General features: G+C 42.0%; 1 protein-coding gene and 1 long non-coding RNA gene across 2 annotated transcripts in view; one reads left to right on the top strand and one right to left on the bottom strand.

Annotated features, from left to right (window-relative positions):
• LOC141423365 (uncharacterized) overlaps positions 1–14,137 on the top strand; it is a 53,504-nt gene that overhangs the window by 21,061 nt on the left and 18,306 nt on the right. The gene's annotated exons all lie outside the window — the stretch shown is intronic.
• Ism1 (isthmin 1) overlaps positions 1–14,137 on the bottom strand; it is an 80,780-nt gene that overhangs the window by 8,888 nt on the left and 57,755 nt on the right. The window contains exons 4-5 of the mRNA XM_020166617.2: positions 8,530–8,673; positions 5,485–5,574 (exon numbers count right to left, since the gene is read on the bottom strand). Of these exons, the coding sequence (XP_020022206.1) occupies positions 5,485–5,574; positions 8,530–8,673 (234 nt within the window). The remainder of the gene's footprint in view (positions 1–5,484; positions 5,575–8,529; positions 8,674–14,137) is intronic.

The raw sequence follows: 14,137 nt of genomic DNA on the forward strand, positions 1-14,137 counted from the left end.
CACCAGTCTATGAGGGGCCATTCTCATCTCCCTTGAACTTGGGAATGTCTTTGTTTACATGTCCCAATCTCCCCCCACACTTTATATTATGAAAAAATTTCAGGAACACAGAAAAGTAAATGGAATATACTTATTTAATGACTGCCCATATTCTGTCACCTCACTTTAACTGTCATTACATTTGCTCTATCTTAAAAAAACTTTGTTGAAATTTATATTATTGCTCCTAAATTTTAGTAGGTATCTACAACCCCTCCTCCCAAGAGCAACAACAACAACAAAACCCTAAAAACATAAAACTAAAACCAATACATTTTCCTAGGTAAACTCAGTCCCCAATTATCAACCCCTACAAAAGTAACAACAATTTAGAGGGCTACATTGAATTTCCTCTTGAAAGAAGTAATGATGTGATGGAAAAGGCTTCAAAGGAAAATCTGTAGGACTGAATTTTATTTCTGTCACTCCCTGACTGGTTTAAAATAGAGCTAACGTCTCCCAACCTCTTAACCTTAGGCAGGTAATAAATCATTATAGGCAAACTCATATGATAAGATGTGTCAAAGAAGAAAGGTAGTTTAACATACAGGGCAGAGACCAGTGACCTGTAGGACTGAGTCAGAATTCACCCCCAGTGATGGTGTGTTTAGTTCTTACAGTATTAAAAATTATTGATTAGTTGCAAACATTTAAGAATTAGCTGGTTCCAATTATAATGGTATATTTCTGGTTTCATTTGAAAAATCAAAAGATGTATCTACATTGGTCCTACATCATCCCATGGGAACAAATGGCCCTATGTACAAGCTAACAGTGACCTCCTTCTTGGATCGCGCAGGAGGTCCCAGCACCTGCCTGATCCCTCACTCATGGGCATGCTCTTGGTCCCTCAGTCATTTGAGTCTGGAATCCCTGATTTAGTGAAAGTCTCAGTTTGGGTTCTCCCAGAACTTTGAGGTAAAGATTCCAGTGAAAATCGTTCATCGGGAGGTGATTCCAGGACATACCAGGAGGGAAGTAAGACAGGGAAGGGAAGGCAGTGCTGAATTCCACTGGGAAACTGTGCATAAAATCCTTCTTATGCTTCTCCCATGCAATGACAATAACAAACTTTACTTTAGAACTTTATCCTAGAAAATGGCCATGGTTAAGAAGCACCCCTGCCACATACACACAGTACACACACGCCTTGGACCCTTTTGTGTTCTGGAAAAGTGCTTACTGCAAAGAACCCCTTTCCCTACAGGACTTAGATAAGATGAACAGATGCGCCCCCCCCCACCACCCCTGTTTACCTGTGATAAGCTCAGAAGTAGACCTTCCTTTCTTTGCTCAAAAATGATTAGCTGAACTGCTTATTTCCACTGACTGATCAGAAAAAAAATGCAGTTTAATCAAATTTTGATTAGGCCTCTCTCCTTTCTTCAAGTCTCTGGACCCACCCTCAGACTGAGCCAGCACACAGACTCTCCTTTAACCATCTTTCCTGGCACTAGACTCAGGTTAAAAAAATCCTCCAATGTACTGTCCTTTCTCACCACACTTTCATTGCGTTTCCTTGCTGCTATGGTTTGGATCTTAGATATCCCCCAAATGCCCATGTTGGAGGTTTGGTCCCAAGCCTCTGGCACTACTGGGAGATGGTGAAACTTTTAAGAGGTGGCATCTAGTGAAATAAAGTTAGGTCAGTGGGGACATGCCCTTGAGAATATCAGGACCCTGACCCCTTCCTCTCTTTCTCCTTTTGCTTCCTGATTACTTTGAGGTGAGTAACCTCCTCCACCACACACTCTCTACCATGATGCTGTGCCTTACCACAGGCCCAAAGGCAATAAGAAAAAGCAACCATGGACTGACACCATGAGCCAAAATAAATCTTTTTCTTTTAGCTGATTTTCTCTTAATAGAAAACAACTAACACACCGATGCTGGGTTCTTTCTAGCTTTATTTTCTCCTATACAAAAGAAAATCCTCTTTGCCTAACCCTTGGCACTCTTTTAAAAATTTTATTTATTTATTGAGACAGGGCCTTACTTTGTAGCCCAGACAAGCCTTGAACTCTGATTCTCTTGCTTCTGCCTCCTGAGAGCTGGGATTACAGGCATGGACCACCATATCTGGCTCCGTTGGTACTTTTGAAGACTTAAAGTCACAGTGTTCTCCCTATTGCAAGAATAGGAAAATAATATCTGCTACCCTGCCCCCCAACAATAATGCTGTGACTCAACTCTCTCCTTACTAAGTCTGGATTTAAAAAAAATTATTGGGGATCTGAGTATTTATCCATCAGCTTTTATCATCACTCATGGAAGGCCACTCCTGACTTCCAGCCTGCCCTTCATTCATAGGCAGGTGGGTTTAGGGACCAGAGAAAGTTCTTAGGCAAATAACCAGAGTAGCTGTCAGTTGAAGGTCAGGCTGGAGAGCAGGGACATGGTGTAGCTGGAGGGACGTGAGTGGGGCACCAACAGGGTCTGCCTTAGTAAGATGAGGCTAATCATGGCAGAATGTGGGGCAATGTGAAGGGAGGCAAAGCTGGAACTCAAAACTGCATGGGCATGATGGGCTATGGCTGTAATCCTAGCACATGTGCAGCTGAAGCAGGAAGATCCTGAGTTCAAGACCAGGCTGGGCTACATAGTGAGACCCTAACTCAAAAACAAATGCAATGGTGGTTCAAAATGCAATGCTGTTTCTAGCAGGGCAAGTCATGTGGAATGAAAGGGAATATGTGGCACCCTTCTGGTCCTGAGACATGTGTGAACTGTGTGGTGGCTACACAATTGTTTTGCTGTTTTCATTTTAAAATAGGGCAAAAAATAGTACTTCTCTCATCAAGTTAGGGAGGAAATTGAATGGGAGGGAACATAGAGTGCAAGGAACATAGTCTCAGGGTGGGTTCAGCTGAGATGTGCTGTGGCTCCTTTCAGCTTCAAGTCTCTGAATCCATGGCTGTGATCTCCTGACTGAGCAGTCACTGAGAGCATGGCAGTTCCAGCTGGGGCAGTGTCTGTGAAAACTATAGTCCTTGGGAGCACAGGGATTTTGGAAACAAAATTCACGAGGTCCCTGACAATGACTCTGTATTTCCCCTCCAGGGTGGGAGGTCATCCGTTGACTGATTTTTATATTTTGTCAAACTTAAATAAGTTGTTCAGTATGATGGGCACGTTCCAAAAGCTTTACAAATTAATTTATTAATTCACTGAATTCCTCATTTCTCATCATTTGTATGATGATATGAGCACTATGATATCATGCCATTTTGCAGATGAGAAAACCTGAGGCAGTGCTAGGGCAAGGTACCTGACCTTGTCCCAGTCAAGCCTTTCCCACCTCTGGTTTTCTCATCGTCAGTTTGCTCTGTTATGTCCTCATTCCGTACTCCTTCTTGTCCTAGAAGGTTGATCTGTAGGGACTGTATCAACAGGCCCCTTGATCCATGACTTCTAATTGGGTTGAGTCAATGGAAAGACCCAGAAAGAGGCCAGAGGGAAAAGAGTGAGGTGAGAGTATTTATTTCTTTGATTCCCCTCTCACTGCATGCATTGTCTGCATTCTTCTGAGAGCCAGGATTGCTGTCAGATGACCCTCTCTCGGGCTCTGGTCACTGTTCCTGGTCCTGTCGACTAAAAAGCGGCAAGGGCTCCCCACTACTGCCAACCTTGGGGTTCTGAAAACCCTTTCTTGGGGCCCATCCACCTTGCTCATATTTTGCAAACAGTTCCTCATTAAATGTTCCCCCATTACCTACTCTGAGTTTGCCATATTCTTTCTAGCCTGAACCCTGGCTGAAACACATCTACTCAGCCCTTGTGTCCTCAGCCACACACCTGGTATAGCTTTGTGTATCTGGATTCACCCTCTGCAAAAAGGCAACAGGCTGCTTGTCGTGAAGTGTGCCATGAGGAGACCTGAGAAGTTCAGTGCCCCCAAAGACCACCTTTGCTGCTCTTCCATTGTATGTAAAATTGATACCTTTCAAGTCTTTTTTTTTTAAATCAAGTACATTGCATGTGCAGAATACTGACAAATGCATTTTGATTGTGTGTATGTGAGGTGTGCGGTGAGAGGTGACGTGGAGGCCCTAGTAACATGGAATTTCCAATCTGCCTCCAGTTGGCTTGTTTGACTTTGTTTTTTACAGATAAATTATTATCAAGCATTGTAAAAATAGAGGTATATTCTAGCAAGATACAGATTTTGGGCTTTTCTTGGAAAACTAGAACATCTGGCAGCACTGGATGGACATTCATTCCATGGTGGCCAAGTCCTGGCTGATCTCTTTGGATGAAGCCTGAATGCCTCATTTTGTCACTGTCCCTGCTGCTCTCTGCTGCCCCTTGAGACTGTAGTTGTTTACTGCTTTAGTTTCTTTTCATCTTAGTGCTGGCACCTTTGTTTTCATCCTTTCTTACTAGTCTTTCTTTGTTTTTTAGAATGTTCTATTTAGATCCTTGCTTGACCCCTATAGTCCTTTGAGGATGTATTTGTTCACTAAATTACATTTCAAATAGCTGGACTGTGAAACAAAAGAGGTTAAGAAAGAATTTTAGGGGGCAAAAAGAAATGAAGCAGAAGGAAAATTACCCTTCTACACCATAGAATTATATATGGAAGCTTTTTTTTTTTTTCTCCAGTACTGGGGATTGAACTCAGGGCTTTTTGTGCTTGCTAGGAAATTGCTCTTTTGTTTGAGCAATGACTCCAGCCCTTTTTGCTTTTGTTATTTTTGAGATAGGGCCTCACTTTATGCCTGGGCTGGGCAGGACCTTGGTCCTCCTATTTGTGTTTCCCATTATAGCTGTGGATAAAAGGTGCATCCTATACTGTATCCAGCCATCAGTTGAGATGGAGTCTCACCAACTTTTTGCCCAGGCTGATCTGGAACTGTCATTCTCCAGATCTGTGCCTTTCAAATAGCTGGGATTATAATCGTGAGTCACTGCACCCAGCCTATTTTAAAAAGCAAGCTTCAACCTGAAACGTTACTTTCAGTTTTGTTAGTCTGAGTACCAAAGGTTTATGTAAAAGTCTTTCAAGGGAAGTGGGGGGTAAAATATTGAGAATTTCCTCTTTCTCTCCTCCCCTTCCTCTTCTGGAGAACTGATTTTATTGGGGACACTCAGTGAGGCTGAGTGAAAACCTATCCCGTGAGGGTTGAGCTCCTAGGAAGGGCTGATTCTATGTTAAGGGAAGGGAATGGGGAGTGACTTCCACCTGCCTGTTGATGTGGAGGCTCTGCAGTCAGTAGGGTGCTCACAAAAGTGCGTGCTCAGTCTGCTGTGTGTGTGGTGGGGGGGAGGGGTTGTTCTCTCTTGCTTGGAGTATATTCAGTGAGCAAAATATATGCTGGGAGAGCTGGACCCCAGGAGAGGAAAATGAAATATTTACATGGATGCCAAGGATGGCATTGCAAAGGCAAAAGGAATCTCCAAAGTACTAAATCAATATTTGATTAAAAAAGAAGAAAAAAATCTTACCAACTTCAAACAGCTTGGTAGCATTGAACTCCTCATTTCCCGCAAGCAGACTCACTTCAGTGGCTGCTGTCCTGAAAGTATCTTCGATTCCTAAACACAGACAAGAGCTCATTTTCCTCTAATTATATGGAAAAAGTAACCTCTCCCCAAATAAAAAAAAACAAATACACCTGAACAAAGACTTTTTTGTATTCATTCCTACTCATTGGCAGAAACCTGCCAACAGAGGAAATAGTAAAAAGCAGGTAGTAGCACATAAAATATATTAAAACCCCAGATACCATGTGCAGCATGAAATCAGATCCAAATGTGCTGAAGGAATTCTTAGGGAACTCACTTGCTGAGCCTGGATGTGAGGCTTGGGTAATGGGTGACACATCAGGGGAGTTGTCTGGTGGAATTAGGGGAACAGATTAAAGGACAAGTAGTAGAGTGTAGTGGTTAATACCTTGTCTTTAATGACTGACTGTCATTCAAATCATTGCTAGCCATGTGAACTTGGACAAGCCATTTCATCTTTGTGTGCCTCAGTTTTCATATCTGTAAAACGGGGACAGCTAAATGATATATCCATCCCCTTGTAGAGTTGAATGAATTAGATGAGTGATGTATAAGAGCTAAAATTTCCCCCTTCCAATAGTTATCAATCTCTGTTTGAGGATGCAGCAGTCCATAATGGAAGACCAGATAGTTCATGTTATAGGACTTTTAGCACTGCCATACTGCCTTCGATGCCTCAGAAGATTATGTTGGGCGATTTTTGACTTGCTTTGGGGAACTGAACCCAGCTTGCCTCAAACTTCCCAGCTTCCCTAATCTCCCCTCAAAACTATTACCCCCCAATCTGTCTTTCTTTACAAACAGGAGTCCTATGTAAGCAAGAAGGGGAAGGAGTAGAAGATCATGGAACTTTTGTTGGTAAGCCCTAGCTTTCCTGCTGGGCATGACTTAATTTCCTTTAAGAGCTCTCTCTTGGATTTTATGTAAGGCCCATCAAACAGATCTGTAGGGTTGAAGTTGGGGACATACTTTTATACAGTAATCACTGCCAGGCCAGGAGACCTTGTCTATTCCATGATTCTTTCTGGGAAAGCTGAGAATCAACAAACCAATGAGGAAAAAGATCTTGCAAAAGGAAATCTCTCAGGTTTCAAGGGAGTCCTAGCAGGTTGAAACTGCCAGGAGCAGAAAGGCAGAAAGGAGTGAAGGAGGACAAGGACAGATGAGAAGATGCATGAAACAGGGCTGTTGGTCACATTGCTTTCAGCAGTACCAAAAACCAAGAAGAAAACATTCAGAATGGTGGCAGAGAAAAGCCTTCCCCCAACAAGAAATCTAAATCTACCACGTTGAGTCTAGATGCTACCTCTGGAAGAAAATACAATAAGTAAGCTCCTAAACCCGTGTTTGTATACATGTGTGGCTAAGACCAATGTCTGTCTTTCTGGTGGAGATGGAAGAGTTTAACGATTAGATTCTGGAGCCAGACGGCTTGGATTCAAATTCCTTAATTATCATTTGCTAGTGGTCTGGTGCTCCAGTTTTCATAGATGCCAAATGGGAACCATAATAAATCCCTATTTCCTGAAGCTATTATGAGGATTAGATGAAATAATACACTTAGAAATCATGAAAATTTGCTTGATTCTTAAGTACTCAAAAATTATTCTTTATCACCATGATCTTTTTCAGGTTTTTCTTCTTCAACTCTTTATTCATCTTTGTTTTCAGTATTTTTGCTTCATCTTGTTGTCTTCATCATGATTTCCTTTATCTTTTTCTTCATTTTCGCCTTCTCTTCCTCTTCATGTTCTTCCTGTCCTCCTCTTCTTCCTCATGTTAATATTTATTGATTTGTTCTTATCTATCCAAAGCCCACTCACCAGATCTCCAACTCAGCTCATTACAATGAGCACAGGAAAGATCAGGAAAAGCATCTTGATAGTTGCTCCACACTTTTGAAATCAGCATGGCTGACAGGAGCCAGAACCACCACTTCTTATATTTCAGCCCCATTTTCTACGCATGCCCTTTTGCTAACATACACACTCATTCCAATCAATCTTTCCTTTCTCTCTCCTCAGAAATCTCTTTGTGCTTCCACTTCTTTTTGTTCCAAATGTCTCTGATTTGAGAAGAGAATGTCTAGGGGTAGAAAAAGGAAGCCTGGGGTGCAGGGATCAGATTTTCTGCCTCTGAAAGGTCTTTTAGATGAAACCATTTGGAATGTGTGGTTTCTTGAAAGGGACTAAAATATTATTGTAGGCTGGATTCTACCTGGCAATGGAAACACATAATAAAATCATAGACAAGGAGTTGGTACACTTCAGTATAAAAGGTCAGAGGGTACATATTTTAGGCTCTGTGGTTCACTTATGGTCTTGAGTTGTTGCTGCCTCCTCCTCCTTCTCTTTGCAACTCTTTAAAAATGTATGAACAATACACAGATAGGTTATAGGCTGGACTTGGCCTACTGACTATAGTTTGACGACCACCATAAAGAATCAATAACAATTATTATTCACTGTTGACATGGATCCTTTACAAAGATGGCAATCAGTTTAATTTTTAAAGCACTGACAATGCAGTATAAAGTCACAATTAAATGATAAGCTGCTCCAGTTTGCTCCCTGGACAGCCTTGGGCAGCTTTCTCATATTAAGTACAGAGCTGACAGTGTGGTGTTTCTGCATATTGCAGTTGACCTTCTTGCCCTGGCTTCCTTATCAGACCATAATGTCTGTTTTCATGTGTTTCTTCAAGTCACAACAAATCCCACATCAAAGGTCCAGATTAACCATAGTCCTCTTTTAAGTTATGTAAGTCCAACATAATACTGTCTGTTAGGTCACAGCTACTAAAATTGTGCATAAAACTCAGAAAATCCATATTTTCATCTATTAAGTTCATTAATTATCTCTAGTTGTCTCACTCTGGTTAGAAGTCTTACTAGGGAGATGATTTTCTTTTAAAAAGACAAAATTTCAAATATAAATGAACAAAGCTTTCCACTGAACTTGGAGACACAGTCCTGTGCAAACTCACCAGGGCAGTTTGGATGGTCACAGGTCCTAGATTCTGTTGCAGTACACGCATAGCCACAGGACCGAGTCCGTTTCTGGTTGCCATTCCCACAGGTGACACTGCAGACAGACCAGAGACTCCAGTCACCCTCACCATCTGTGGAATCTGGAAGGGAGCCAGGGAGATGGTCATCAACATTGCTCAAAGAGTCCCCATATCTCCTATCAAGCCATCTGTCGATTCTCCACATCCAGTATTCTCACTGTTGGAGGTGACAGTTGCCAGCCAGAGCTAAAAGACTTATAGCTTCCAGAAAACTTGAGGGCTCAGCTTTGTGAAGACAGAGAGATTTGGGGCACTGTGGTGATCAGAGCATGGCTATGGCCTGATGCCTGAAATGTGTCCATGAAATGATTATTGAGGGCACACACAGTAGAGCTTGAACCATGGAATGACCATCACCAGTTGCTTCCCTCCCTGTGCACATGTAATTGAGTGTGTGTGTGTGTGTGTGTGTGTAAGAGAGAGAGAAAGAGAGAATAAGAGAGAGAAGAAAATGTTTTCCTCTTCCCTAGAATCTGAGCTAGCTTTGACATTATGGCCCAACAGCTTCCAGTTTTTGCTCTGGGAAATCAAGTCACTATGAAAGAAGATCAGGCTAAACCTATGAATTATGGAGACATACATGGAAAGAGAAGGTCCACACGACACTAGACATGGGAGTGAAGCATTTTTGAGCTTTCCAGCCCTTCTCAGTGAAGCTGAATGCAGCTGATGCCTTTAAGAGTATGTGAACTTCCCAGTGGCCCTGCCTGGACTCCTGAGCCATCAATCATGACAAATAATGAACTGCTGTAGTTTTAAGCCACCTAGTTTGAAATGGTTTATTATGCTGCAATAGATAACTGGTAAAGCTAAATAGCCTTTAAGATCATTACTTAACATTCATCCAATGAGTATTCATTCATTGAGCCCTCATTATATATCAAACAGAATTCTAGGTATATGGGAGATAATCATTAAAACCTTTTTTCAAAGTTCCCTACCTTGGTGGAATTAATATTTTCATAAGAAAATGGAGTCAACATGTATGAAAATGGCAAAATGAGATCTGTGGAAACTATTCCAGGAATGGGGAAGGAGGGATAAAGGAGAATGATGGAGGGGTGAATTCAACTCTGATAAGTTGTAAGAACTTCGGGAAATGTCACAATGTACCCCCAGTACAACAATAATATTAAAAAAAAAGAAAAAAACCCAACAGAAAAAGGGCTGGGTGCATGGCTCAAGTGGGAGATAACCTGCCTAACAAGTGCTAGGCCCTGAGTCCAACCTCTAGTACTGCCAAACACACACACACATACTCACACAAAAGTGTCAGGTCTGCTGGTGACCTCTTGTGGGCCCAGCTATTTGGAAGGCAAAACTGGAGGATCATGGTCCAAGGTCAGCTTGGGCAAAAGTGAGAGAACATATCTGAAAAATTAAAGCTAAAATAGCTGGGAGAGTGACTCAAGTGGAAGAGCAAATTGCCCAGCATTTGCCCAGCATTGTCCAGGTTCTGTGTTCCACTGAAAAAAAGTACACTTAGCCTTTGACCCAGCAATTCCACTACCAAGAACTGGTTTCCTATGGATTTACTGCACATAAGGCAAAGGCAAGAACTAAAGAGCTCATTGTGTGTAACAACAAATGCTGCCCTGCTTTTGCCCAAGCTGACCCTGGACCATGATCCTCCTACCTCCTAAGTACCTAGGACCACAGGTGTGTGTCACTATGCCCAACTTGATTTTGGCATAGGGTCTCACAAACTTTTTGGCCTGGGCTGGCCTCAAACTAAGGTCCTCCTATCTCCTCCCAAGCAGAGACTAAGTATACTTTGGTTTCAGTAGATACCCAGTGCAAAGTCATTTGTGAAGTGGACACATCACAAATCCATCCAAATGATACAGAAATGATGTCACAGAAAGCACACAGCAGTTCTACACAGAGTGACATCAAGCAATATCTAACATGTCTTATTAACTAGAGAGGAATTGTGCGTCTGTGTTTTTAAAATAGATTCACAGGTTTGTGTAGGCATAAAATATTTATAGAAGAATAATAAAGAGACCAAAAATGCTTTATGTATATCTTCTTTGGCTGTTTGAGAATGTTACCACATAGATGTGTTATCTGCTTAATTAAAAAAAACTAGCTATAAATAAACAGAAGAAGAAAATAGAGTCAACAAATACAAAAGTCTGAGAACTTATATAGTGTATTAGAAGCTGATAGATGGTGTGGAAAAAGGAAACGAAGACCAGGATGGGGGGCCTGGGAGTGGGAGAGATTTGTACATTATCAAGATTGGCTTTCTCTTACCAGAAGTAAAGATAAGTCCTGGAGTGGTTGGGGGACTTGTCTAAGATCACTAGGTAAAGAGACAGGAAAGCATGAACTCCAGCTTCAAGTCCTTAATCTCTACAGCATGAGTCTTTCTTCAATACCTCCACTTTGTAATAGTTTCTCCGGCTTTATACACATCTTCCCACAGCCTTGGGGCCTCTGTGGGCGCCAAGTAGGGGCTTCAGGCATGTGCCATATAGGGAAGGGGTGCCCTCCACGCATAACAGGTCATGGTGGTTGCTATTACATATGCTCAGCAAGAATGTCATCCACACACGTTTCTACCTGAACTGTGGGCTCCATGCCAGACTCCCAGGCTGTTTACGTGCATTTACTGTGAACACTCCTGAGGCAGGCCCTGGGCTGCTGAGCCTTCTTAGCCCACTGCACAGAATCAGAGTGTGTGTGGAGGGCACTTCATGACTGTGTCCTCTTCTCAAACTATGAATGGAGAGTTTTGCCCACATCTCACTCTCCCCTGGGTGTCATATCCATTTCTCTTTCTTCTCCCAAAAAGAATTTCTCCAGACTTTGATTTTGTTCTAAGAAATTGGCTTTCTAATCACAAAGCCAAGCAGATGTTTGAAACTACTTCTCCATGTTAAGGAATTGGGCCTCCCTCTCCAACACTAGCCTCCTTCATTTCTACCTTTTCTTGTTAGGTATTTACCCAGTAGGCCTAGAGAGACAAGTTGCCTCCAGAGAGCGCAGCCACTGTGCTTTGTGAGAACTTTGCAGTCTATTATCTAGCCACAGTTTCCCCAAGAACACCAGAGATGTACCTGGAACAATCACACAACCGCATCCTTGTCAAGGGTGTACCATATATGCACACATTCCATCATGTTCTGCTCACACCCGTGGGGCCAGATTTTGTTAAAGAGAACAACAACAAAAACAGCCACAAGGAAAGATTATAATATTTTACGCTTATAAAAATGTGGAAGTAAAAAAAGATTATTAAATCAGACAGGTAGAAGTCACATCATCTGTGGAATGGATAGCAGCATGAGATATAATCAAATGATGCTAAGTGGTACCCTGCTTGGTTTCACAAAAGCAAAGGGGCCTCAACCATCCAGAAATCTCTTGCAGCCTTTCCTTCTCATGACATTACATAAAGAGCTAATTTGGGGAAATAGCTCTAAACTTTCAGATTTTAGCATGAAACTGTGAGGCTTATATTAGAATCTCTGCATGAGGTTTACGTCATACTTTGGTTTCTTGAATCTAAATAATTAAATGTGAATATGGTGTCAGATTATATGAATAACAATGCCCCATAACTCCTCTCTCCATATCCACTTGTTTGGTCGCTCCTCACTGATCCTAGGTCACATGACTTCCTTTGGCCAACAGGACAACAGCAAATATGATGTACGTAGAGGTTTGCAAAATGCATGAGGAGTTGCCCTCGTTAGCTATAGGAAACCTTTCCACCACCATGTGAAGAGCTTAGAGTAGTTTCCTGGAGGGAGAGGGACTAGGAGAAGAGAGGTCCCAACTATCTCAGATACCCTGGCTATCTAGCTAGGGCCCCATTATGGCAAGCGAGGCCCCTGGAAAACATCCATTACCAGGCAAGTCAGCTCAGCCCTGACAAATGATCCAGACAACCCCAGGCTCATGAGGGAGAGCCCTTCTGTTCTTTGAAGCTACTAAATTTTGGTGGTGGTTTCTTTCTGTTATCCTTCCTTTTTTTGGTGGTATTGGAGTTTAGACTCAGCTCCTTGCCAGGAAGGTGCTCTACTACTTGAGCCATGCCTACCAGTCCTTTTTTTTTTGCTTTTAAGTATTTTTCAGGTAGGGTCTCATGCTTTTGTCTAGAACAGCCTGGACTATGATTCTCCTACCTATGGCTTCTGTGTAGCTGGGATTACAGATGTAAACCACCGGCTTTTTTGTAGAAATGGGCTCTTGTTAAATTTTGCCTGGGCTGTAATCTGCCCAATCTCCACTTCCCAGGTAGCTGGGATTACAAGCATGAGCTGGGGGTGGTTTCTTAAGCAACAAAAACTAAAACTAACTCTTACAAATAAATCAGAAAACCATTCTAAAATGTGCTCCCTTGACAGGTGACAGCTGCCAGACCCTGGAATCATCAAGGATTTATTTTCCCAGAGGATAGCTTTCTTTACATCTTTATTTGAAATGTTTGCAAAACTAATCTTTTTTGTAAGGGTCCCTAAAAATTATAGGATACATACAGTGTTATGATTAATCATTTCTACTAAGCCTAGTGAGGCAAGAGAAGAGTTTCCCAGGAAAGGCTGCTTGTCAGCTCACTACCCTGAAGCCTCCTTTACACATTGGTCTAGATCAGCTCTTCAGCAAAGGTCTTCTTGGGGGTTCCATATGTTTCATGAGGTCAAAGGACAGAAAGGGGGTTTCTGCTGGAACAAAGCTTTAAGGGATGGGGAGTCCTTTCTACCATAATAAAACCCACTCAATGACAGGGAGTATTGCTCAGAGCAGAAAATGAGCGTCAGTGGCATTAGTCCCAAAGACAACAAAGACAGGAAGAAACAGTTCCTGTGAATATTTCTGTGGTGTTTTGACAGCCCCTATCTGTGACATCACAGAGCTCCCCAGGGAAGTGGGTTGACTGCTGGGTTTTAAAACTACCCTTTTATAGTTTCAGGATACTAGGGTTCTGTGGGTCAGTTGTCCTGCCAGAGCAACTGAATTGACTTTGGTCTTGGCTTGGTCACTGGAAAACCTACACTACTAATCCTGAATGATAGTGGCTACATTTAACTTGGAGAGGAAGGTGGAGACATCTTCCTTTTATGGATAAGAAAACTGTGGTGCAGAGAGGTTAAGGTACTTGCCTAAGGACAGCTCAAACCTGGCAGAGTTGGGATTACATCTGAAGTCTACATGTTCCTGCCATATCCTGTTCTTTACTCTGATGTTCTGGAAGTTTTGATTTTGGCTCAATTTGGTCTCCCTTCTTTAAGGTACTTACTGATGGGGCCATAATTCAAATTTACAAAGAAAAATCTATGAAAATATTTACTGTTAAGTCTTCTATTAAAATAGGACTATGGCTACTTAGAGAGTTTCAAAAAAATGAGTCCTAATCCAGGAACTAATTTCATTATTAGAAATTTGGAGAATATTATAGTAGTGTTAGATAGAAAAGTATTTATTTAGACTCTTTTTTTGCCCTGGATACCTGAAGTATCTATATGGAAGGTGTTTCAAAACCTACTTTCCACAGTTCAGCTGACTATGGCAT

This window comes from Castor canadensis, chromosome 5 (assembly GCF_047511655.1).
Source record: "Castor canadensis chromosome 5, mCasCan1.hap1v2, whole genome shotgun sequence".
Lineage (NCBI taxonomy): Eukaryota > Metazoa > Chordata > Mammalia > Rodentia > Castoridae > Castor > Castor canadensis.